We start from the raw sequence: 27,277 nt of genomic DNA, 5'->3' as shown, positions 1-27,277 counted from the left end.
TTTCGCTAATTTCTATCGGCGTTTCATTCGTAATTTCGGTCAAGTGGCTGCCCCTCTCACAGCTCTGACTTCTGTCAAGACTTGCTTTAAGTGGTCCGGTTCCGCCCAGGGAGCTTTTGATCTCCTCAAGAAGCGTTTTACATCCGCCCCTATCCTTGTTACTCCTGACGTCACTAAACAATTCATTGTCGAGGTTGACGCTTCAGAGGTGGGCGTGGGAGCCATTCTGTCTCAGCGCTCCCAGTCTGATGATAAGGTCCATCCTTGCGCTTACTTTTCTCATCGCCTGGCGCCATCGGAACGCAACTATGATGTGGGTAACCGCGAACTGCTCGCCATCCGCTTAGCCATAGGCGAATGGCGACAGTGGTTGGAGGGGGCGACCGTTCCTTTTGTCGTTTGGACTGACCATAAGAACCTTGAGTACATCCGTTCTGCCAAACGACTTAATGCACGTCAGGCTCGTTGGGCGTTGTTTTTCGCTCGTTTCGAGTTCGTGATTTCCTATCGTCCGGGAAATAAGAACACCAAGCCTGATGCCTTATCCCGTCTCTTTAGTTCTTCTGTGGCTTCTACCGACCCCGAGGGGATTCTCCCTGAGGGGCGTGTTGTCGGGTTGACTGTCTGGGGAATTGAGAGACAGGTAAAGCAAGCACTCACTCACACTGCGTCGCCGCGCGCTTGTCCTAGTAACCTTCTGTTCGTTCCTGTCTCTACTCGTCTGGCTGTTCTTCAGTGGGCTCACTCTGCCAAGTTAGCTGGCCACCCCGGCGTTCGGGGTACGCTTGCTTCTATTCGCCAGCGGTTTTGGTGGCCTACTCAGGAGCGGGACACGCGCCGTTTCGTGGCTGCTTGCTCGGACTGCGCGCAGACTAAGTCAGGTAACTCTCCTCCTGCCGGTCGTCTCAGACCGCTTCCCATTCCTTCTCGACCATGGTCTCACATCGCCTTAGACTTTATTACCGGTCTGCCTTCGTCTGCGGGGAAGACTGTGATTCTTACGGTTATCGATAGGTTCTCTAAGGCGGCACATTTCATTCCCCTCGCTAAGCTTCCTTCCGCTAAGGAGACGGCACAAATCATCATTGAGAATGTGTTCAGAATTCATGGCCTCCCGTTAGACGCCGTTTCAGACAGAGGTCCGCAATTCACGTCACAGTTTTGGAGGGAGTTCTGTCGTTTGATTGGTGCTTCCGTCAGTCTCTCTTCCGGGTTTCATCCCCAGTCTAACGGTCAAGCAGAAAGGGCCAATCAGTCGATTGGTCGCATATTACGCAGCCTTTCGTTTCGAAACCCTGCGTCTTGGGCAGAACAGCTCCCCTGGGCTGAGTACGCTCACAACTCGCTTCCTTCGTCTGCTACCGGGCTATCTCCGTTTCAGAGTAGTCTTGGGTACCAGCCTCCTCTGTTCTCGTCCCAGCTCGCCGAGTCCAGCGTTCCCTCCGCTCAGGCTTTTGTCCAACGTTGTGAGCGCACCTGGAGGAGGGTCAGGTCTGCACTTTGCCGTTACAGGGCGCAGACTGTGAGAGCCGCCAATAAACGTAGGATTAAGAGTCCTAGGTATTGTCGCGGTCAGAGAGTGTGGCTTTCCACTCGTAACCTTCCCCTTACGACAGCTTCTCGCAAGTTGACTCCGCGGTTCATTGGTCCGTTCCGTGTCTCTCAGGTCGTCAATCCTGTCGCTGTGCGACTGCTTCTTCCGCGACATCTTCGTCGCGTCCACCCTGTCTTCCATGTCTCTTGTGTCAAGCCTTTTCTTCGCGCCCCCATTCGTCTTCCCCCCCCCCCCCCCGTCCTTGTCGAGGGCGCTCCTATTTACAGGGTACGGAAGATCATGGACATGCGTTCTCGGGGACGTGGTCACCAGTACTTAGTGGATTGGGAGGGTTACGGTCCTGAGGAGAGGAGTTGGGTTCCATCTCGGGACGTGCTGGACCGTTCGTTGATTAATGATTTCCTTCGTTGCCGCCAGGGTTCCTCCTCGAGTGCGCCAGGAGGCGCTCGGTGAGTGGGGGGGTACTGTCATGTTTTGTCTTTCATCATGTCTTGTCCCTGTGCTTCCCTCTGCTGGTCTTATTAGGTTCTTTCCCTCTTTCTCTCTCTCTATCGTTCCGTTCCTGCTCCCAGCTGTTTCTCATTCTCCTAACGACCTCATTTACTCTTTCACACCTGTCCCCTATTTTGCCCTCTGATTAGAGTCCCTATTTCTCCCTCTGTTTTCCGCTTCTGTCCTTGTCGGATTCTTGTTTGACGTTTGCTGTTCCTGTGTCCTTGTTCCGCCCTGTCGTGTTCTTTGCCTTCTTCAGATGCTGCGTGTGAGCAGGTGTCAATGTCAGCTACGGCCAGTGCCTTCCTGAAGCGACCTGCAGTCTGTGGTCGCGTCTCCAGTCGTTCCTCTCTGTTGACGAGAGGATAGTATCCAGGAGAATCATTATTTGTTTTATTCTGGAATAAAGACTCTGTTACTATTACGTCGCTTTTGGGTCCTCATTCTGCAGCACAACAGAAACACTACAACAATACAGCACTACAACACTACAGCACTACAGCACTACAACACTACAACACTACAACAATACAGCACTACAACACTACAGCACTACAACACTACAGCAACACTACAGCATCACTACAGCACTACAGCACTACAGTACTACAGCACTACAGCACTACATCACTACATCACTACAGCACTACAGCACTACAGCACTACAGCACTACAGCACTACAGCACTACAGCACTACATCACTACAGCACTACATCACTACATCACTACAGCACTACAGCATCACTACATCACTACAGCACTACATCACTACAGCACTACAGCACTACAGCACTACAGCACTACAGCACTACAGCACTACAGCACTACAGCACTACAACACTACAACACTACAACACTACACCACTACAACACTACAACACTACAGCACTACACCACTACAACACTACAACACTACAACACTACAGCACTACAACACTACAGCACTACAGCACTACACCACTACAACACTACAGCACTACAGCACTACAACACTACACCACTACAGCACTACAGCACTACACCACTACAACACTACAACACTACAACACTACACCACTACAGCACTACACCACTACATCACTACAGCACTACATCACTACAGCACTACAGCACTACAACACTACATCACTACATCACTACAACACTACATCACTACATCACTACACCACTACAACACTACACCACTACACCACTACAACACTACACCACTACAACACTACACCACTACAACACTACAACACTACAGCACTACACCACTACACCACTACAACACTACACCACTACACCACTACAACACTACAACACTACACCACTACACCACTACACCACTACAACACTACAACACTACAACACTACAACACTACAGCACTACAACACTACACCACTACAACACTACAACACTACAACACTACAGCACTACAGCACTACAGCCAACAATAGATCATTACCTTTTGGCATTACAGCTAACGGAGAGCTACTGTTTTGGTCTTATTAACTGTCGCTCAGTGTTTAATAGATTAATATCTCCTACACGTAGTTCATTAGGATCTTAATTTGATCAGTGTATAATCACGCACCAACAGCCTTTTAATGTTTAGTCCATAATGTTGCTTGATGGTGTTTTAGGCTATTTGCTGACAAGAGCAAGCCAGGATTTAATTTCTCAAACCTGCGAGTTAGACTATCCAAACAGGACAGGCACACCAACAACTATTGTTTCAATACACGCCCTGAGCACTTCTCTGGCCCCAGCCCAGAAGGCTAACATGAAAGAACCAGCCCACAATCTGTGCACAGGCACCCGTGTGTGTGTGGGGGGGTGTGAGGGATGGAGGGAGGGATGGAGGAAGGGGGGGGAGGGAGGAGACGACAGTGGGAGAAGTGGGAGGGGACCGTGGAGTTCCTCAGGGAGCTAGGAGTCTCTTTGTACTCTCCTGCAAAGCTCCCGAGTGGAATAGATGTGAGTAAAGTTAACTAGCCGGCTACTGACACTGACAGAGTTCACCATATTGCACGTCTGTTTTTTGGGGGGGATTCCCATGAGATGGAAGAAGAACAGAGCGTGTCACTCTCGTTTTGCTGGATCTGCAAAATCCTTCAAGCATAAAGGAGGAAAATAAGAAGAATAAACATTTCAGAAGGGGTCAACTCAGAGCACCTTGGGTAAATTTATGTTCTGTCCTGTCAGTGTTGACTGATGCTAGCTGAATTCATGTGCAACTTTAGTTAGTTTTTACAACTCTTAAAGTCTTACATAACATGTTTTATCATTTATAACACGTAAAAAATGTATTTCTAAACATGTCTAATCAGTGATAAAGGCTTATTCACAAAAGTGTTACCGGTTTACTTACAGTAAACTTACTGTTAATCCTGTGTGCTAAGTGTCATCATGGTTTGTTTTATTGACTAAACACAGCTTCCAGAACGGTCTGGGCTTAGGGTGTGTTCCAATGTGGGAACATTTTGCATATCGTGCACTATTTGGGACTATTTCCATTCACTATAGGTCGTTTCCTGTAGTTTTGTATGTCTGCATTGCGTGGGAGATAAGTAATTGCTGTGAAATGTGCATGGAATTGAGATAAACTTGTTTGTGGAGGAAATGCCTGGTTTAAAAAAAAAAATTAAATTCCAAATACTCTCTATATAAACTTGCTTTGTTCATAAGCTTGTAGCTTAGTTGTCCCTCCTTCTGTTTACCCCAGTTGACCCCTGTTTACTGACATAAAAACATCTTTCCCAGAGTGGTATCATGTGGCCCCAGTAGGGGATGTCACTGAGATGTGTTAACTTTAGTATTTTACATAATAAATCAATAAAAAAAATTGTCATCTAGCAGACACTCTTATCCAGAGCGACTTACAGTAGTGAATGCATCATTTAAAAATAAAATTGGTCATACTGGTCCCGCGTGGGAATGAAACCCACAATCCCTGGTGTTGCAAATGCCATGTTTTACCAACCTATGAAATCTGTAAGAGACGCTGATGGTCTGAACTTTCAACGTTATTACCTATGACAGACGGATGGCCCATCAGATAACCTCCTGGAAGCCTACTCGTCCGTTTCCATGACGGAGACTTCCCTGTCTTCCCATTGGCCGTAAAGTTTTTTCCTCCATTCATATTCCTGCATAATTCCTGAAACAAATAAGCATCTAGGAGTTGATGAGTTCCTATTGATACATCACATTCCTTCAACCTGGAATAACCTGAGAATGCACTGTGATGTTACTGTAAAGAGTGCTTTACCAATAGATAGGTGTGTGTGTGTGTGTGTGTGTGTGTGTGTGTGTGTGTGTGTGTGTGTGTGTGTGTGTGTGTGTGTGTGTGTGTGTGTGTGTGTGTGTGTGTGTGTGTGTGTGTGTGTGTGTGTGTGTGTGTGTGTGCGTGCGTGCTATAAATGGCCTTGTCTTAAGCCAGTCTTGTCCAGTACATTAGAATGATTGTACTGGGGCGGCAGGTAGCCTAGTGGTTAGAGCGTTGGACTAGTAACCGAAAGGTTGCAAGATCGAATCCCTGAGCTGACAAGGTAAAAATCTGTCGTTTTGCCCCTGAACAAGGCAGTTAACCCACTGTTCCTAGGCCGACATTGAAAATAAGAATTTGTTCTTAACTGACTTGCCTAGTTAAATAAAGGTAAAATAAAAAAGACCTGTCATTTAGGTGATTGGTCTGCCTGTGGCACTGGGTGGTAGAGGTAACTAACGTCTGACGTCCAGAGTTACTGGGTGGTGGAGGTAACTAACGTCTGACGTCCAGAGTTACTGGGTGGTAGAGGTAACTAACGTCTGATGTCCAGAGTTACTGGGTGGTGGAGGTAACTAACGTCTGATGTCCAGAGTTACTGGGTGGTAGAGGTAACTAACGTCTGATGTCCAGAGTTACTGGGTGGTGGAGGTAACTAACGTCTGATGTCCAGAGTTACTGGGTGGTAGAGGTAACTAACGTCTGATGTCCAGAGTTACTGGGTGGTAGAGGTAACTAACGTCTGATGTCCAGAGTTACTGGGTGGTAGAGGTAACTAATGTCTGATGTCCAGAGTTACTGGGTGGTAGAGGTAACTAACGTCTGATGTCCAGAGTTACTGGGTGGTAGAGGTAACTAACGTCTGATGTCCAGAGTTACTGGGTGGTAGAGGTAACTAACGTCTGATGTCCAGAGTTACTGGGTGGTAGAGGTAACTAACGTCTGATGTCCAGAGTTACTGGGTGGTAGAGGTAACTAACGTCTGATGTCCAGAGTTACTGGGTGGTAGAGGTAACTAACGTCTGATGTCCAGAGTTACTGGGTGGTAGAGGTAACTAACGTCTGATGTCCAGAGTTACTGGGTGGTAGAGGTAACTAACGTCTGATGTCCAGAGTTACTGGGTGGTAGAGGTAACTAACGTCTGATGTCCAGAGTTACTGGGTAGTAGAGGTAACTAACGTCTGATGTCCAGAGTTACTGGGTGGTGGAGGTAACTAACGTCTGATGTCCAGAGTTACTGGGTGGTGGAGGTAACTAACGTCTGATGTCCAGAGTTACTGGGTGGTGGAGGTAACTAACGTCTGATGTCCAGAGTTACTGGGTGGTAGAGGTAACTAACGTCTGATGTCCAGAGTTACTGGGTGGTAGAGGTAACTAACGTCTGATGTCCAGAGTTACTGGGTGGTAGAGGTAACTAACGTCTGATGTCTAGAGTTACTGGGTAGTAGAGGTAACTAACGTCTGATGTCCAGAGTTACTGGGTGGTAGAGGTAACTAACGTCTGATGTCCAGAGTTACTGGGTGGTAGAGGTAACTAACGTCTGATGTCCAGAGTTACTGGGTGGTAGAGGTAACTAACGTCTGATGTCCAGAGTTACTGGGTGGTAGAGGTAACTAACGTCTGATGTCCAGAGTTACTGGGTGGTAGAGGTAACTAACGTCTGATGTCCAGAGTTACTGGGTGGTAGAGGTAACTAACGTCTGATGTCCAGAGTTACTGGGTGGTAGAGGTAACTAACGTCTGATGTCCAGAGTTACTGGGTGGTAGAGGTAACTAACGTCTGATGTCCAGAGTTACTGGGTGGTAGAGGTAACTAACGTCTGATGTCCAGAGTTACTGGGTGGTAGAGGTAACTAACGTCTGATGTCCAGAGTTACTGGGTGGTAGAGGTAACTAACGTCTGATGTCCAGAGTTACTGGGTGGTAGAGGTAACTAACGTCTGATGTCCAGAGTTACTGGGTGGTAGAGGTAACTAACGTCTGATGTCCAGAGTTACTGGGTGGTGGAGGTAACTAACGTCTGATGTCCAGAGTTACTGGGTGGTAGAGGTAACTAACGTCTGATGTCCAGAGTTACTGGGTGGTAGAGGTAACTAACGTCTGATGTCCAGAGTTACTGGGTGGTAGAGGTAAATAACGTCTGATGTCCAGAGTTACTGGGTGGTAGAGGTAACTAACGTCTGATGTCCAGAGTTACTGGGTGGTAGAGGTAAATAACGTCTGATGTCCAGAGTTACTGGGTGGTAGAGGTAACTAACGTCTGATGTCCAGAGTTACTGGGTGGTGGAGGTAACTAACGTCTGACGTCCAGAGTTACTGGGTGGTGGAGGTAACTAACGTCTGATGTCCAGAGTTACTGGGTGGTAGAGGTAAATAACGTCTGATGTCCAGAGTTACTGGGTGGTAGAGGTAACTAACGTCTGATGTCCAGAGTTACTGGGTAGTAGAGGTAACTAACGTCTGATGTCCAGAGTTACTGGGTGGTAGAGGTAACTAACGTCTGATGTCCAGAGTTACTGGGTGGTGGAGGTAACTAACGTCTGATGTCCAGAGTTACTGGGTGGTAGAGGTAACTAACGTCTGATGTCCAGAGTTACTGGGTGGTGGAGGTAACTAACGTCTGATGTCCAGAGTTACTGGGTGGTAGAGGTAAATAACGTCTGATGTCCAGAGTTACTGGGTGGTAGAGGTAACTAACGTCTGATGTCCAGAGTTACTGGGTGGTGGAGGTAACTAACGTCTGACGTCCAGAGTTACTGGGTGGTGGAGGTAACTAACGTCTGATGTCCAGAGTTACTGGGTGGTAGAGGTAAATAACGTCTGATGTCCAGAGTTACTGGGTGGTAGAGGTAACTAACGTCTGATGTCCAGAGTTACTGGGTGGTAGAGGTAACTAACGTCTGATGTCCAGAGTTACTGGGTGGTAGAGGTAACTAACGTCTGATGTCCAGAGTTACTGGGTAGTAGAGGTAACTAACGTCTGATGTCCAGAGTTACTGGGTAGTAGAGGTAACTAACGTCTGATGTCCAGAGTTACTGGGTGGTGGAGGTAACTAACGTCTGATGTCCAGAGTTACTGGGTGGTAGAGGTAACTAACGTCTGATGTCCAGAGTTACTGGGTGGTGGAGGTAACTAACGTCTGATGTCCAGAGTTACTGGGTGGTAGAGGTAACTAACGTCTGATGTCCAGAGTTACTGGGTGGTAGAGGTAACTAACGTCTGATGTCCAGAGTTACTGGGTGGTAGAGGTAACTAACGTCTGATGTCCAGAGTTACTGGGTGGTAGAGGTAACTAACGTCTGACGTCCAGAGTTACTGGGTGGTAGAGGTAACTAACGTCTGACGTCCAGAGTTACTGGGTGGTAGAGGTAACTAACGTCTGATGTCCAGAGTTACTGGGTGGTAGAGGTAAATAACGTCTGATGTCCAGAGTTACTGGGTGGTAGAGGTAACTAACGTCTGATGTCCAGAGTTACTGGGTGGTAGAGGTAACTAACGTCTGATGTCCAGAGTTACTGGGTGGTGGAGGTAACTAACGTCTGATGTCCAGAGTTACTGGGTAGTGGAGGTAACTAACGTCTGATGTCCAGAGTTACTGGGTGGTGGAGGTAACTAACGTCTGACGTCCAGAGTTACTGGGTGGTAGAGGTAACTAACGTCTGATGTCCAGAGTTACTGGGTAGTAGAGGTAACTAACGTCTGACGTCCAGAGTTACTGGGTGGTAGAGGTAAATAACGTCTGATGTCCAGAGTTACTGGGTGGTAGAGGTAACTAACGTCTGATGTCCAGAGTTACTGGGTAGTAGAGGTAACTAACGTCTGACGTCCAGAGTTACTGGGTGGTAGAGGTAACTAACGTCTGATGTCCAGAGTTACTGGGTGGTAGAGGTAACTAACGTCTGATGTCCAGAGTTACTGGGTGGTAGAGGTAACTAACGTCTGATGTCCAGAGTTACTGGGTGGTAGAGGTAACTAACGTCTGATGTCTAGAGTTACTGGGTGGTAGAGGTAACTAACGTCTGATGTCCAGAGTTACTGGGTGGTAGAGGTAACTAACGTCTGATGTCCAGAGTTACTGGGTAGTAGAGGTAACTAACGTCTGATGTCCAGAGTTACTGGGTGGTGGAGGTAACTAACGTCTGATGTCCAGAGTTACTGGGTGGTAGAGGTAACTAACGTCTGATGTCCAGAGTTACTGGGTGGTGGAGGTAACTAACGTCTGATGTCCAGAGTTACTGGGTGGTAGAGGTAACTAACGTCTGATGTCCAGAGTTACTGGGTGGTAGAGGTAACTAACGTCTGATGTCCAGAGTTACTGGGTGGTAGAGGTAACTAATGTCTGATGTCCAGAGTTACTGGGTGGTGGAGGTAACTAACGGCTGATGTGTGGGGGTAATTCACTGGTCCAGACAGGGTGTTATCATGGCTCAGGGCAGTGGTCTATGGACTAACTTACCATCGTAGGACTACTGCTGCTGAACTACTTTGTAACTCAACAAATAGGTTGGGATTGAACATTTGGCCACTTCCCCATTTGATCAAGTTGAGCCACTATACTGAATAATGAAATACACTGTATTGTGTTCTAGAATAACCATGTGTTCTAGAATAACCATAATCAACAACACTTCACATTAAGTTTTTTACTTGAGAAAAGATTTAGTAGGATAAGGAATTCATAACAGCCACAATGTTTTTCCAAAGTAACCTGGTTGCCTGGCAGACACAGTACAAAGCTTCAAAAGAGGTATTTACATAAATGCACACTGGATTTTCCAAAGAAAAGTGTATGTAGATGTTCATTTAATTTCTGCATGAGTGTTGGTGGGAAAACATGTTGACTCATAGCTAGATTCTAACCACACATCTTGATCTGTTAAAAGCCTGGAGCCCTTTAAAATAGAAGGACTGATGATGATGATGATGATGATGATGATGATTGTAGAAGGCCTGATGATGATGATGATGATGATGATTGTAGAAGGCCTGATGATGATGATGATTGTAGAAGGCCTGATGATGATGATGATGATGATGATGATTGTAGAAGGCCTGATGATGATGATGATGATGATGATTGTAGAAGGCCTGATGATGATGATGATTGTAGAAGGCCTGATGATGATGATGATGATTGTAGAAGGCCTGATGATGATGATGATGATGATTGTAGAAGGCCTGATGATGATGATGATTGTAGAAGGCCTGATGATGATGATGATTGTAGAAGGCCTGATGATGATGATGATTGTAGAAGGCCTGATGATGATGATTGTGGGGAGAGATTCACGTCAACTCTACTATATAAGGAACCCTCAAGGATTGGTAGATGAATGAACAAAAGTTGTTATCACACCAGTAATTTTAGTGTGAAAAGATTGAATCGATCTCCCAGATCGGTTTGATCCTGTGCCTTGCACAGTCAATGCAGAGTTCTACTCAAACTGGATCACAAGCGTTACAGATTGCACGATAGAAATTCAAAGGTAATTTCCGATTGAAACGACATACGCAGCGTTTACCATGAATGCAGTCTCCGCCAACGCAGGAATAGTTCCTTTAGCGCTGAACTTCCACAATACGGATTGAATAGAGCCCTAAGGCAATATAACATTTCACAGAAATAAATAGTAAGACAGAGCGAGAGAGAGAGGGGGATGAGAGACAGACACACAGAGAGAGGGGAGGAGGGGTGAGAGACAGAGACAGAGAGAGAGGGGGATGAGAGACAGAGACACAGAGAGAGAGTGGGGAGGAGAGGTGAGAGACAGAGACAGAGAGAGAGAGGGGGGATGAGAGACAGAGACACAGAGAGAGAGTGGGGAGGAGAGGTGAGAGACAGAGACAGAGAGAGAGAGGGGGGATGAGAGACAGAGACACAGAGAGAGGGGGAGGAGAGGTGAGAGACAGAGACAGAGAGAGAGGGGGATGAGAGACAGAGACACAGAGAGAGAGTGGGGAGGAGAGGTGAGAGAAAGAGACAGAGAGAGAGAGGGTGGATGAGAGACAGAGACAGAGACAGAGAGAGAGAGAGATGGGGGGGATGAGAGGCAGAGACAGAGACAGAGAGAGAGAAATCACTGAGCTGTTAAAAATCCTCACTCAGAAACACTGCAAACTTTGCCCCAAATAAATATATTTACAGGTACAATACCATGGAGGTGATGTTGAAATGTGATCTGTTCAGAGCAGCATGGCTGAGCGTGTACCAACAGGTCGTGACTGCGGGGGTTTGAATGAGGAGGAGGAAGACAGGCAGGAACACACAGGAACATGAACAGGAGAGCATCTCACAGCTAACAGCAGACAGACCTCAGTAATCAATGACTGCCTGAGGATATTCCCCACCAGCAGCACTGCCAGCCAGACAAACATTTCATTTTAACTCCTACATCTGGAAATGAAATGTTTTAGTGCCATGTCCACGGCATGCGTCCCAAATGGCACCAATTCCCTACATAGTGCACTACTTTTGACCAGAGTGCACTGTATATATGGAATAGGGTGTAATTTGGGACTCATCCCATGTTCATGTAAAGGATAAGGTTCATTTAGAATGATCTGAAGACTGTAAATTGATATGGCGTCAAATTGAAAGAGATGACAGGACCTGTTTAAACCCAGACAATATCATTACTGTGGTCCTTTGTAGCTCAGTTGGTAGAGCAGAGCACTTGTTACACAAGTGTAGTAGGTTCAATTCCCAGGATCACCACCAGGTTAAATTTAATCACATGTTTTTTATTATTATTTCACCAGGCAAGTCAGATCAAAACAAATTCTGATTTACAATGACGGCCTACCCCATTTGTGCACCGCCCTACGGGACTCCAAATCACCAGGATGGATTTGAACCAGGGACTGCACTGAGATGCAGTATCCTAGACCGCTGCGCCACTCGGGAGCCCTACGCATGCATGCATGACTGTCGCTTTGGATAAGTGTGTCTGCTAAATGACATATTATATTATGATGTCACCAACACGGCCTAGTTAAGATAAACCACACCTACAGTTGAAGTCGGAAGTTTACATACGCTTATGTTGGAGTCATTAAAACTCGTTTTTCAACCACTCCACGAATTTCTTGTTAACAAACTATAGTTTTGGCAAGTCGGTTAGGACATTTACTTTGTGCATGACACAAGTAATTTTTATAACAATATTTAACAGACAGATTATGTCACTTATAATTCACTGTATCACAATTCCAGCGGGTCAGAAGATTACATACACTAAGTGTCTTTAAACAGCTTGAAAAATTCCAGAAAAGGATGTCATGGCTTTAGAAGCTTCTGATAGGCTAATTGACATCATTTAAGTCAATTGGAGGTGTACCTGTGGATGTATTTCAAGGCCTACCTTCAAACTCAGTGCCTCTTTGCTTGACATCATGGGAAAATCAAAAGAAATCAGCCAATACCTCAGAAAAAGAATTGTCGACCTCCACAAGTCTGGATCATCCTTGGGAGCAATTTCCAAATGCCTGAAGGTACCACGTTCATCTGTACAAACAATAGCACGCAAGTATAAACACCATGTGACCACGCAGCCGTCATACCACTCAGGAAGGAGACGCGTTCTGTCTCCTAGAGATGAACGTACTTTGGTGCGAAAAGTGCAAATCGATCCCAGAACAACAGCAAAGGACCTTGTGAAGATGCTGGAGGAAACAGGTACAAAAGTATCTATATTTACAGTAAAACAAGTCCTATATGGACATAACCTGAAAGGCCTCTCAGCAAGGAAGAAGCCACTGCTCCAAAACCGCCATAAAAAAGCCAGACTACAGTTTACAACTGCACTTGGGGACAAAGATTGTATTTTTTGGAGAAATGTCCTCTGGTCTGATGAAACAGAAATAGAACTGTTTGTCCATAATGACCATTGTTATGTTTGGAGGAAAAAGGTGGATGCTTGCAAGCTGAAGAACACCATCCCAAACGTGAAGCACAGGGGTGGCAGCATCATGTTGTCGGGGTGCTTTGCTGCAGGAGGGACTGGTGCACTTCACAAAATAGATAGCTTCATGAGGAAGGAAAATTATATGGATATATTGAAGCAACATCTCAAGACATCAGTCAGGAAGTTAAAGCTTGGTCGCAAATGGGTCTTCCAAATGGAGAATGACCCCAAGCATACTTCCAAAGTTGTGGCAAAATGGCTTAAGGACAACAAAGTCAAGGTATTGGAGTGGCCATCACAAAGCCCTGATCTCAATCCCATAGAAAATGTGTTGGCAGAACTGAAAGCTTGTGCGAGCAAGGAGGCCTACAAACCTGACTCAGTTACACCAGCTCTGTCAGTAGGAATGGGCCAAAATTCCCCCAACTTATTGTGGGAAGCTTGTGGAAGGCTACCCGAAACATTTGACCCAAGTTAAACAATTTAAAAGCAATGCAACCAAATACTAATTGAGTGTATGTAAACTTATGACCCACTGGGAATGTGAAATAAAAGCGGAAATAAATCATTCTCTCTACTATTAATCTGACATTTCACATTCTTAAAATAAAGTGGTGATCCTAACTGAACTAAGAAAGGGGATTTTTACTAGGTTTAGATGTCAGGAATTGTGAAAAACTGAGTTTAAATGTATTTGGCTAAGGTGTATAGGTGCATGTAAACTTCCGACTTCAACTGTACCTGACTCTGGCTGTCACCCCCCCCCCCCCCCCCCCCCCTGCCCTTTAGCAGTTGTTACGAGAGATGGCTGAGGAATTACTCATTTTAACACATTTGATTAGTCAAATCATCATTTATAATAATCTGTAAAGCCTTGTGTTCTTGTATGAGCATGTTTGTCTAAGCTAGTAATGATTCTACGGACCAAACGATCAATAACTTCCTACTAGTGATGACCCACTGAAAGTGAAAGGTTAGTTAGGTAAACAGTCATTTTGTTCATCGCCACAGTAACAGATTGACATGTATTTTATGTAATTTTTCAAGGAGCAGCTTATTAAGTGTTCCTCTCACTCCAGATCTCTCTGATATCTCCGGTAAACTTCAGGTGTAAGAGAAATGAAAAGGTAGCAGTCATGGAGCTGGTAAGCAAGACCTATGGGCTTTTAAAGTGCTGAGAGATGGTCAAATCACCATGCAGGAATTCTGGAGGCTTTATTGTTGCCAAGTACAGCACTAAAAACTAGACCATTTCACCTAAAGGCCAATTATATATTTGATTTATTTTGAGTTTAATATCTGTAGTTTTCGTTTTTTATTGGCAAATATATACATTTTTGTTATGCACTAGAGAAAAGGGTTCGTACCGTATATTTCACTATGAGTTTTATGAATTGTTGAGCTTTAAATGTGTTTACATTTAGGAGTAGAAGGTTAATGTCTGAACAGCCTAACAGAAGACCGCTCAGAACACAGACGAACAGACACAGTATTTACGTTTGGATAAAGGTGGAAACAAACCACCAAATCCTGTTTTACATCTGTCGTCACGTAACAAATCATTTTTTATTAACACATGTTGACAAAGGCTTTATAATAATGATTTGATTATCAGTTGTTGCTCTCAAGGGAAAGGAATAATGACATGGGGGGGGGGGGCACCACCTGTCTAATGCTGCTCTGAGGCTGTTTCTTGTCATCAAACAATGTATTGCTTTGCTTTGGTCAAGGCATGTTAGAACAGGAGACAAATACCTCACAGCAGGCTTTCACTGTGGTGTTGTGTCATTACTCTCACATTGTACTGCTCAGACAGGAGCAGGCAATAGGGAAATGACTGATATGTTCACAATCTGGTCAAAGAGATGTATTTTGTTTGGACTTGTACGCGATTTTCGTAGATGATTGAACTATAAAATTAAGATGTATATGTTTTCCCGCCATATGAACTCAAATCTAATTCTCTCTCTCTCTCTCTCTCTCTCTCTCTCTCTCTCTCTCAGAGCTGAGGATCCTGGTGATGACAGTGAAGATGGTTACAACAGACACAAGTACACTACTCTTAGTGGTAGCAGTCTTACTAAACCTAGTAGCAAGTAACGAGTATCACAAAATACCAACAAAATGGAGCTTGGGAAAGCTGCTTGGAAAGGACAGCTCTCCCATGATGTTCACTTATCATCTCTACAATGCCACCATTAATGAGAACTCAGCCCCCAGGACTGCTGTGGAGAGTCCCATCAAGATGGGCATCGTAGTGACCGATCCTTTCTGGGACATCAAGTTCAAACTCGTCTCTGGAGACGACGACGGCCTATTCAAAGCGGAGGAGGTCAGAGTAGGGGATTTCTGCATTCTGCGAATCAAAACGCGAAGCAGTAATTCTGCATCACTAAACAGGGAAGTAAGAGACAGTTATACTCTCACCATTGAAGCCACTGAAATCACGTACGACTTCCAGGCCAGGACCAAGGTATTGGTTCAGGTGCTTGACACCAATGATCTGAAACCGCTCTTCTACCCAGCCTCGTACAACGTAGTCATCAGGGAAGACGCTCCGTTGAAGTCCAGCGTGGTCAGGGTCAGTGCGACGGACGCGGATATTGGCTGTAACGCTGAGTTCTATTACTCCTTTACGAGTAGAGCCCATCCGTTCGCCGTTGATCCTTTCACAGGCGCCATCAGCCTCGTCAAGAGACTGAACCACAGCCGAGCAGAAACATACGATCTCACTGTATTAGCCGAGGACAGGACCAAGAAGATATCTGGGGTTCAGAAGTTTGGCAACGTGGCCAGGGTTAAAGTTACCATAGAAAAGGTCTCCTCGACCGCCCCCATCATCAAACCTCTCCCAGTTGTCCTAGCTCAGAAGGATGAAGAGGAGAAGATAACTATTGATGTCCATGTAGAGTCGGGTGTAAAGCAGGTCGAGTCCGTTAGTATTGTTGGTGGGGATCCACAGAGGTATTTTGAAATTATTCCATCCAGCCTGCAAGGCAATGGTTTCCAAGTGGTCTCTACCAAGAGAATGAACTGGTCTCAGAGCCCATTTGGATTAAACCTCTCCCTTCAAGCTAAAGACAAGAGCAGTCCACCTTTAGTTTCTCCAGTTTCAGAAATCCATATCCCTCCCTATAAACAAAGCCTGTTTAGCTTTCTGGAAGACACGTACATTCTCACACTAAGTGAGTTTTCACCACCAAAAACACATGTGGTCAGAGTTAGTGTGAATCCGGCATATTTGAATGTTAGATACCACATTAAAAGTAACTCTGATAGCCCCAAATTTAAGATTAACCCCAAAACAGGAATAATCGTTACCTCAGACTCCTTTGACTTTGAGAAAAAGTCTCGTTATGAATTCGACGTGATAGCGAATCACGGCGAAGCCGAGACCCATATAGTCGTTGAGATAACTGACGAAAACGACAACGCCCCCATATTCACCAAACCGTCATACCAAGCCACACTACCAGAGAACGTACCTATAGGTAGCAGCGTTCTAACAGTCTCTGCAATAGACGAGGACAGGGAACGAAATGGTTTTGTGACCTATGCCATAGCCAACTCAGCTCCTTCCCCATTCACAATAGACCCAATCAGTGGAGTGATCTCTACATCTGAGGATCTGGACTACGAGTTGATGAAGAGGTGGTATCATCTCAGAGTGTGGGCTTCGGACAGCGGCAGTCCCTTCAGTCATGTTTCTGAGTGCGCTGTGACGATCACCATGAGCAACGTCAACGACAACACCCCTCTGTTTGAGCAGGTGGGATGCAACGCCACCATACCTGTAGATTTAGCGGTGAGAGAGCCAATCGCAGAGCTGTCTGCTGTTGACCTGGACGAACTACAACAGCTCAGATATGTGATCGAGTCAGGGAATGACCAAAAACTGTTTGACATCGACGCTGTATCAGGAGTCATTAAACTGATCAAACAGATACCCACAGCTTCGATAGAGACTGAATTACCTTCGTTCAGACTTAGAATCACAGCAACAGATGGTAAACATACCTCTGATCCCTCTGTTGTTACTGTTACTGTCGTTAGCCAGGGCACTGAAGCCACCGTCATTTGTCAGGAGACTGGGATTTTCAAACAGCTTACAGACAAACTGATTGAATCCATAAAGCCAGGGTTGACTTTCCAGGATGAGGAATCCTTCTCGGACGTTCATATCATCAACCGCCACTCTCCTAAGTTCAACTCCGGCATCCCGAGTACTATTGACATCAGAGAGGACTTCCCTTTGAATTCAACTATCCTTTACTTCAAGGCTACGGATAACGACACTGGATTCAACAGCAAGCTTGTGTACGCTATCTCAAGTGGAAATGAAGATGGGTGTTTCTCCATTGGTATTTTCTCTGGGGAGCTTCAGCTTGTGTGTCCTTTAGACCGAGAAACCAAAGAGTTCTACATTTTGAACGTAACTGTCTACGACTTAGGAAGCCCACAAACCTCCGCATGGAAATTTCTCGCTGTGAATCTATTGGATGTTAACGACAACCGACCAATATTTGACCAATCCAGGTATGTCGTGCACATTCCAGAGAACACGGAGGTTGACACGAGGATAATCCAAGTGCACGCAACGGATTTAGACTCTGAGGACAACGGAAACATATTATATTCCACGCTAACTTTAACTGATCTGTTCAAGATCAATGAACTCACTGGCGAAGTGAAAGTGTCTGATCGTTTAGACAGAGAGGCCTTTCCCAGACATAACCTGAAGATAGAGGCTAGAGATCAGTCTAAAACAGACCCACAGCTCTTCTCTATGACCGATCTGGTTGTCGTGTTGGAGGACATCAACGACAATCCTCCCAAGTTCGTCCCCAAGATCTACAACATCAAAGTCTCCGAGGACGTTCCCTTGGGGACGGTGCTACTGTGGGTCGAGAGCTACGACTTAGACCTGGGCAGCGCTGGACAGATCAGCTACAACCTGAAGAACAGTGAGAACGGGGCCTTTTTTCTGGACGCGTCGACGGGGTCTCTAACCCTTGAGAAGGAACTGGACTTCGAGAGGAGACAGTCTTACAACCTGACGGTTCGAGCGGTTGACCATGGCCTTCCTCGGTCACTCTCCTCTTCCTGTTTCATCGAGGTGGAGGTCCTGGATGTGAATGAGAACCTGAATAAGCCGGTCTTCTCCATGTTTGTCTATGAGGCCTCAGTGATGGAGGACGCTCCTGTGGGAACCTCAGTGTTGATGCTGACAGCAGCAGATAGGGACCTGGGGAGAGATGGAGTTGTCAGGTACCACATTCACGATGGATCTGGCCTGGGAGTTTTCATGATCGATGAGGAAACAGGTAAATATATGTGTGTGCGTGTGCGTGTGCGTGTGTGCGTGCGCGTGTGTGTCTGTGTAATAATAGTAATGAGCAATGTAAAAAAGAACCTGAGGCTTCTTGGGACCCGTCTATGTTCCTACATAATGGATACTTTACAGCTGATAGCCTGTGACCTCACATAGTATCACGTTTCATTAGTATGCTTGACTCCTGTTGGAAAAATGCTCTGTCATTATAGTGCTGAACATCTGCACTGACGCACCAGGCCTCCTTTTCAGAATATTACTCATACTTATAATCTGACAGCGTAGCATCCAGTTCTAACCAAATAACTATTTTTGGGGGTAAAAACCTAGATGATTTAACAAAGTTGTTCATCACCACACCTGTCAGCAAACAAATGCAAATACAGATGGATGACATAAACGATTTCTCCTTCTGTTTTGCAGGAGTAATCCGCACGGCTGAGATATTTGACCGCGAGGCCGTCCCACACTACTGGCTGTCGGTCTATGCCAAAGACCTTGGCACCATCCCTCTAGTGACCTGGACAGACATATTTGTGGAAGTCCTGGACATCAATGATAACCCTCCCCAGCTGTCCCAGCCGGTCTACTTCGGCTCCGTCCTGGAAAACATGCCTAAAGACAAGTCAGTGCTTCAGGTCACTGCTACTGACGTGGACAGCTCCTCTGAGGGGAAACTCACCTTCCAGCTGTTGGAGTCACCACGGATGTATTTCACCATCAACCCCAAGACAGGTAACTGACAGTAAAAGTCTTAACACTTTTGAGGAAAGGTAGACTGCTGTTTTGTGCCCATATTACATTTGACAACGCTACGTCAAATGTACATCTCATTTTTTTGCAACAGATTATTATTATTATTTTATTCATGTGTGTCAAATATACATCTCAATATAAAGTTTAACTAGCTGTCATTTCTCAAGTTGAGTAGAAAATGGTAGATTATAACATGTCTCAGCAGCACTGTGCACAGGCATCACTCGGTGTGTGTGTCATAACCTGTGGTGAAAACCGGCCAAGGTTAAACTACCCTTATTTTCTACCTATAAATGTACACAAAAACACAACAAATGATGCAGTCATGTCTGGGCTGGGAGGGCTGGGAGGCCAAAAGAACAACTTCCCAACCAGAAAGTTAAACCCCAAATCTCTGACAGTTTCGTCATGCAGCTGAGTGCCTGTCACACAACAACATAGCATGGGCCTTTGAAGACAGGGCAAATTGCAACCAGATTAGCTCTACGTCGCAAGCTTCTACACGTCCGTCCGTCCTCGACTTGTCATCTCTGCTGGGCTCTGTGTGTGTGTGTGTGTGTGTGTGTGGTTTAACACCAAAGGATTAAAGCTGAAAAGGCGCTCCATTAATGCCTTGGAAGATGTACAATAGATTAGATGTTTTATAGAAACTCCCAGTGTAATCAAGACACAGGTTAGTTTCGCTGAGACTGCCTGGAGTGGTCTGAGTGCGGAGGGGAAAACTGAAAACGAGCTGCTTTCTGCAGCAAAGTTCGCAACTCTCTTACTTATCGGTCTATTAACTCAATGACGGTCTGGTGATGTCAAAAGTCCGTCCCGCCGAAACAGGCTGAAATTTCAGGCGGTCTTTTCAAACAGCTCTTACACTAAAATGACAGTATCCTCATTTATACTGAGTGTACAAAATATCAGACCAGGGGAATCCAGGTGAAAGCCATGGTCCCTTATTGATGTCACTTGTTAAATCCACTTCAACAAGTGTAGATGAAGGGGAGGAGAAAGGTTAACCTGTCTAGGACTGGGGTTCCGCTCGCCAACAGCCAATGAAATTGCAGGGCCCCAAATTCAATCAACAGAAATCTCATAATTCAAATTTCTCAAACATACAAGTATTAGACACCATTTTAAAGATAAAATTATGCTGCCCCCTATCCATAACAAGTTAAAGAAGGATTTCTAAGCCTTGAGACAATTGGGATATGGATTGTTAATGTGTGCCATTCAGAGGGTGAATGAACAAGACAACATATTTAAGTGCCCTTGAACAGGGTATGGTAGTAGGTGCCAGGCGTGCCGGTTTCAGTGTCTAACGCTGATGGGTTTTTCACGCTCAACAGTTTCCCCATGTGTATCAAAAGGACATCCAGCCAACTGGAGTCAACATGGGCCAGAATCCCTGTGGAACGCTTTCGACCCCTTGTAGAGTCCATGCCCTGACGAATTGATGCTAGTTCTGAGGGTAAAAGGGTGTTCAATATTCCGAAGGTGTTCCTAATGTTTTGTACATTCAGTGTATATGAAACACAGGAAAATCAGGCCTTTAAACTCATTACTACGACACAGGCCTTGTTCTTCTACAAAGTGAAGAGTATAGGTGGAATAAAACACTTAATCAATAAAGTGAAGCCTCAACGTTTGTCACTCAACAGCATGGTAGATGTATGGCTCGTCGTGAGAGGATATGAGCTGTGCTCCTCGTGTCAGAACAGGATACACATGACTCAGAGAAGTCTGACTAAGATCTCAGTTCAGGAGTGTAGCAGAAAAGTACACACAGTACAGTATCTGTAGAGATGTCCCAGTAGGAAGTCAGTTAAGAACCAATAATACATTTGAATACAATTTAGTGTAGCTGTATTACCAGCTGGAAGATACACAAAAGCCAAAACGATAAAATAAATAATGATTTTGGGGATGCTTATATTTGTCCTGTTATTCATTTATTGCCGTGTGTAACAGAAATGCGTTTCATGCATATCCCACCATTGTCCAGCACCCCTGGAGAAACTGGGAATAACTGCACAGAGAAATATTTTTCTGTGGGCTCCAGGATTTAAACCAGCGACCTTTCGGTAACTGGCCCAACGCGCTAACCTTGAGGCCACCTGCTATCCCAGCAAAACCCTATGAGGTTATGAGGTCAAGAGTCCTCTTTACAAGGAGACCAAGCAGAGAAGGGCAACTCCATTACAAAAACACTGACACAGGATGTGAACCGACAAGTCCCAGCTAATGATAAAAGCAACAGCAACATTTCTAACGCGTCTCCCGTAAAGACCCAGCAGGATGTGTTTTGAGTGCCGTAAACCCCCCCCCCCCCCCCCCCCCCCGCTCACCAAACACACACACACACACACACACACACACACACACACACACACACACACACACACACACACACACACACACACACACACACACACACACACACACACACACACACACACACACACACACACACACAATGTGTAATCTGTCCCTGGGGCAGTCGGATGGTGAACTAAACTGCTCTGATATATACTCTGATATCAACTCAGGCTGTGATCCAGACAGCCTCACCCAGATTTCAACATAAAAGACTAAAAAAGTCCAAACCAGTCATGTAACCTGTTTTGTCAGTTTTTCTGATCACATAGTCACTTTAATTTGGCAGGAGAATTAGCCTACTAAAGGGACAGTAGCAGCATGGCAGGAGAATTAGCCTACTAATGGAACAGTAGCAGCATGGCAGGAGAATTAGCCTACTAAAGGGACAGAAGCAGCATGGCATGAGAATTAGCCTACTAAAGGGACAGAAGCAGCATGGCAGGAGAATTAGCCTACTAAATGGACAGAAGCAGCATGGCAAGAGAATTAGCCTACTAAATGGACAGAAGCAGCATGGCAGGAGAATTAGCCTACTAAAGGGACAGAAGCAGCATGGCAAGAGAATTAGCCTACTAAATGGACAGAAGCAGCATGGCAGGAGAATTACCTACTAAAGGGACAGAAGCAGCATGGCAGGAGAATTAGCCTACTAAAGGGACAGAAGCAGCATGGCAGGAGAATTAGCCTACTAAATGGACAGACGCAGCATGGCAGGAGAATTAGCCTACTAAATGGACAGAAGCAGCATGGCAGGAGAATTACCTACTAAAGGGACAGAAGCAGCATGGCAGGAGAATTAGCCTACTAAATGGACAGACGCAGCATGGCAGGAGAATTAGCCTACTAAATGGACAGAAGCAGCATGGCAGGAGAATTACCTACTAAAGGGACAGAAGCAGCATGGCAGGAGAATTAGCCTACTAAATGGACAGAAGCAGCATGGCAAGAGAATTAGCCTACTAAAGGGACAGAAGCAGCATGGCAGGAGAATTAGCCTACTAAAGGGACAGTAGCAGCATGGCAGGAGAATTAGCCTACTAATGGAACAGTAGCAGCATGGCAGGAGAATTAGCCTACTAATGGAACAGTAGCAGCATGGCAGGAGAATTAGCCTACTAAATGGACAGACGCAGCATGGCAGGAGAATTAGCCTACTAAAGGGACAGAAGCAGCATGGCAGGAGAATTAGCCTACTAAATGGACAGTAGCAGCATGGCAGGAGAATTAGCCTACTTAAGGGACAGAAGCAGCATGGCAGGAGAATTAGCCTACTAAATGGACAGTAGCAGCATGGCAGGAGAATTAGCCTACTTAAGGGACAGAAGCAGCATGGCAGGAGAATTAGCCTACTAATGGAACAGTAGCAGCATGGCAGGAGAATTAGCTTACTAAAGGGACAGAAGCAGCATGGCAGGAGAATTAGCCTACTAATGGAACAGTAGCAGCATGGCAGGAGAATTAGCCTACTTAAGGGACAGAAGCAGCATGGCATGAGAATTAGCCTACTAATGGAACAGTAGCAGCATGGCAGGAGAATTAGCCTACTAAAGGGACAGAAGCAGCATGGCAGGAGAATTAGCCTACTAATGGAACAGTAGCAGCATGGCAGGAGAATTAGCCTACTAAATGGACAGACGCAGCATGGCAGGAGAATTAGCCTACTAAATGGAACAGTAGCAGCATGGCAGGAGAATTAGCCTAATAATGGAACAGAAGCAGCATGGCAGGAGAATTAGCCTACTAAATGGACAGAAGCAGCATGGCAGGAGAATTAGCCTACTAAATGGAACAGTAGCAGCATGGCAGGAGAATTAGCCTACTAATGGAACAGAAGCAGCATGGCAGGAGAATTAGCCTACTAAAGGGACAGAAGCAGCATGGCAGGAGAATTAGCCTACTAATGGAACAGTAGCAGCATGGCAGGAGAATTAGCCTACTAAAGGGACAGAAGCAGCATGGCAGGAGAATTAGCCTACTAAATGGACAGAAGCAGCATGGCAGGAGAATTACCTACTAAAGGGACAGAAGCAGCATGGCAGGAGAATTAGCCTACTAATGGAACAGTAGCAGCATGGCAGGAGAATTAGCCTACTAAATGGACAGAAGCAGCATGGCAGGAGAATTAGCCTACTAATGGAACAGTAGCAGCATGGCAGGAGAATTACCTACTAAATGGACAGAAGCAGCATGGCAGGAGAATTAGCCTACTAATGGAACAGTAGCAGCATGGCAGGAGAATTAGCCTACTAAATGGACAAACGCAGCATGGCAGGAGAATTAGCCTACTAAATGGAACAGTAGCAGCATGGCAGGAGAATTAGCCTACTAATGGAACAGAAGCAGCATGGCAGGAGAATTAGCCTACTAAATGGACAGAAGCAGCATGGCAGGAGAATTAGCCTACTAAATGGAACAGTAGCAGCATGGCAGGAGAATTAGCCTACTAATGGAACAGAAGCAGCATGGCAGGAGAATTAGCCTACTAAAGGGACAGAAGCAGCATGGCATGAGAATTAGCCTACTAAAGGGACAGAAGCAGCATGGCAGGAGAATTAGCCTACTAAAGGGACAGAAGCAGCATGGCATGAGAATTAGCCTACTAATGGAACAGTAGCAGCATGGCAGGAGAATTACCTACTAAAGGGACAGAAGCAGCATGGCAGGAGAATTAGCCTACTAATGGAACAGTAGCAGCATGGCAGGAGAATTAGCCTACTAAATGGACAGAAGCAGCATGGCAGGATAATTAGCCTAATAATGGAACAGTAGCAGCATGGCAGGAGAATTTGCCTACTAAATGGACAGAAGCAGCATGGCAGGAGAATTAGCCTACTAATGGAACAGTAGCAGTATGGCAGGAGAATTACCTACTAAAGGGACAGAAGCAGCATGGCATGAGAATTAGCCTACTAATGGAACAGTAGCAGCATGGCAGGAGAATTAGCCTACTAAAGGGACAGAAGCAGCATGGCAGGAGAATTAGCCTACTAATGGAACAGTAGCAGCATGGCAGGAGAATTAGCCTACTAAAGGGACAGAAGCAGCATGGCAGGAGAATTACCTACTAAAGGGACAGTAGCAGCATGGCAGGAGAATTACCTACTAAAGGGACAGTAGCAGCATGGCAGGAGAATTACCTACTAAAGGGACAGAAGCAGCATGGCAGGAGAATTACCTACTAAAGGGACAGAAGCAGCATGGCAGGAGAATTAGCCTACTAATGGAACAGTAGCAGCATGGCAGGAGAATTAGCCTACTAAATGGACAGAAGCAGCATGGCAGGAGAATTAGCCTACTAATGGAACAGTAGCAGCATGGCAGGAGAATTAGCCTACTAAATGGACAGACGCAGCATGGCAGGAGAATTAGCCTACTAATGGAACAGTAGCAGCATGGCAGGAGAATTAGCCTACTAAAGGGACAGAAGCAGCATGGCAGGAGAATTACCTACTAAAGGGACAGTAGCAGCATGGCAGGAGAATTACCTACTAAAGGGACAGTAGCAGCATGGCAGGAGAATTACCTACTAAAGGGACAGAAGCAGCATGGCAGGAGAATTAGCCTACTAATGGAACAGTAGCAGCATGGCAGGAGAATTAGCCTACTAAATGGACAGACGCAGCATGGCAGGAGAATTAGCCTACTAATGGAACAGTAGCAGCATGGCAGGAGAATTAGCCTACTTAAGGGACAGAAGCAGCATGGCAGGAGAATTAGCCTACTAAAGGGACAGAAGCAGCATGGCAGGAGAATTAGCCTACTAAAGGGACAGAAGCAGCATGGCAGGAGAATTAGCCTACTAAGGGGACAGTAGCAGCATGGCAGGAGAATTAGCCTACTTAAGGGACAGAAGCAGCATGGCAGGAGAATTAGCCTACTAAAGGGACAGACGCAGCATGGCAGGAGAATTAGCCTACTAAAGGGACAGAAGCAGCATGGCAGGAGAATTAGCCTACTAAGGGGACAGTAGCAGCATGGCAGGAGAATTAGCCTACTTAAGGGACAGAAGCAGCATGGCAGGAGAATTAGCCTACTAAATGGACAGACGCAGCATGGCAGGAGAATTAGCCTACTAATGGAACAGTAGCAGCATGGCAGGAGAATTAGCCTACTAAAGGGACAGAAGCAGCATGGCAGGAGAATTAGCCTACTAAAGGGACAGAAGCAGCATGGCAGGAGAATTAGCCTACTAAAGGGACAGAAGCAGCATGGCAGGAGAATTAGCCTACTTAAGGGACAGAAGCAGCATGGCAGGAGAATTAGCCTACTTAAGGGACAGAAGCAGCATGGCATGAGAATTAGCCTACTAATGGAACAGTAGCAGCATGGCAGGAGAATTAGCCTACTAAAGGGACAGAAGCAGCATGGCAGGAGAATTAGCCTACTAAAGGGACAGAAGCAGCATGGCAGGAGAATTAGCCTACTAAATGGACAGTAGCAGCATGGCAGGAGAATTAGCCTACTTAAGGGACAGAAGCAGCATGGCAGGAGAATTAGCCTACTAAATGGACAGTAGCAGCATGGCAGGAGAATTAGCCTACTTAAGGGACAGAAGCAGCATGGCAGGAGAATTAGCCTACTAAAGGGACAGAAGCAGCATGGCAGGAGAATTAGCCTACTAAATGGACAGAAGCAGCATGGCAGGAGAATTATCCTACTAAATGGACAGTAGCAGCATGGCAGGAGAATTAGCCTACTAAAGGGACAGAAGCAGCATGGCAGGAGAATTAGCCTACTAAAGGGACAGAAGCAGCATGGCAGGAGAATTAGCCTACTAAATGGACAGTAGCAGCATGGCAGGAGAATTAGCCTACTTAAGGGACAGAAGCAGCATGGCAGGAGAATTAGCCTACTAAATGGACAGTAGCAGCATGGCAGGAGAATTAGCCTACTTAAGGGACAGAAGCAGCATGGCAGGAGAATTAGCCTACTAAAGGGACAGAAGCAGCATGGCAGGAGAATTAGCCTACTAAAGGGACAGAAGCAGCATGGCAGGAGAATTAGCCTACTAAAGGGACAGAAGCAGTATGGCAGGAGAATTAGCCTACTAATGGAACAGTAGCAGCATGGCAGGAGAATTAGCCTACTAAAGGGACAGAAGCAGCATGGCAGGAGAATTAGCCTACTAATGGGACAGTAGCAGCATGGCAGGAGAATTAGCCTACTTAAGGGACAGAAGCAGCATGGCAGGAGAATTAGCCTACTAATGGAACAGTAGCAGCATGGCAGGAGAATTAGCCTACTAAAGGGACAGAAGCAGCATGGCAGGAGAATTAGCCTACTAAAGGGACAGAAGCAGCATGGCATGAGAATTAGCCTACTAATGGAACAGTAGCAGCATGGCAGGAGAATTAGCCTACTAAAGGGACAGAAGCAGCATGGCAGGAGAATTAGCCTACTAATGGGACAGTAGCAGCATGGCAGGAGAATTAGCCTACTAAAAGGACAGTAGCAGCATGGCAGGAGAATTAGCCTACTAATGGAACAGTAGCAGCATGGCAGGAGAATTAGCCTACTAAATGGACAGTAGCAGCATGGCAGGAGAATTAGCCTACTAATGGAACAGTAGCAGCATGGCAGGAGAATTAGCCTACTAATGGGACAGTAGCAGCATGG

General features: G+C 45.8%; 1 protein-coding gene across 1 annotated transcript in view; it reads left to right on the top strand.

The window, feature by feature from the left end:
- Positions 1-15,373: 15,373 nt before the first annotated feature.
- The window catches only part of LOC120062178 (protocadherin Fat 2-like), a 63,031-nt gene continuing 51,127 nt past the window's right edge, over positions 15,374-27,277 (top strand). Inside the window, exons 1-2 of the mRNA XM_039011984.1 lie at positions 15,374-18,530; positions 18,962-19,273. Of these exons, the coding sequence (XP_038867912.1) occupies positions 15,374-18,530; positions 18,962-19,273 (3,469 nt within the window). The remainder of the gene's footprint in view (positions 18,531-18,961; positions 19,274-27,277) is intronic.

Source organism: Salvelinus namaycush, chromosome 17, assembly GCF_016432855.1.
Source record: "Salvelinus namaycush isolate Seneca chromosome 17, SaNama_1.0, whole genome shotgun sequence".
In the NCBI taxonomy this organism is placed as follows: domain Eukaryota; kingdom Metazoa; phylum Chordata; class Actinopteri; order Salmoniformes; family Salmonidae; genus Salvelinus; species Salvelinus namaycush.
The sequence above is the reverse complement of the archived record's forward strand: the minus strand, read 5'-3'. Positions and strand labels throughout refer to the sequence as shown.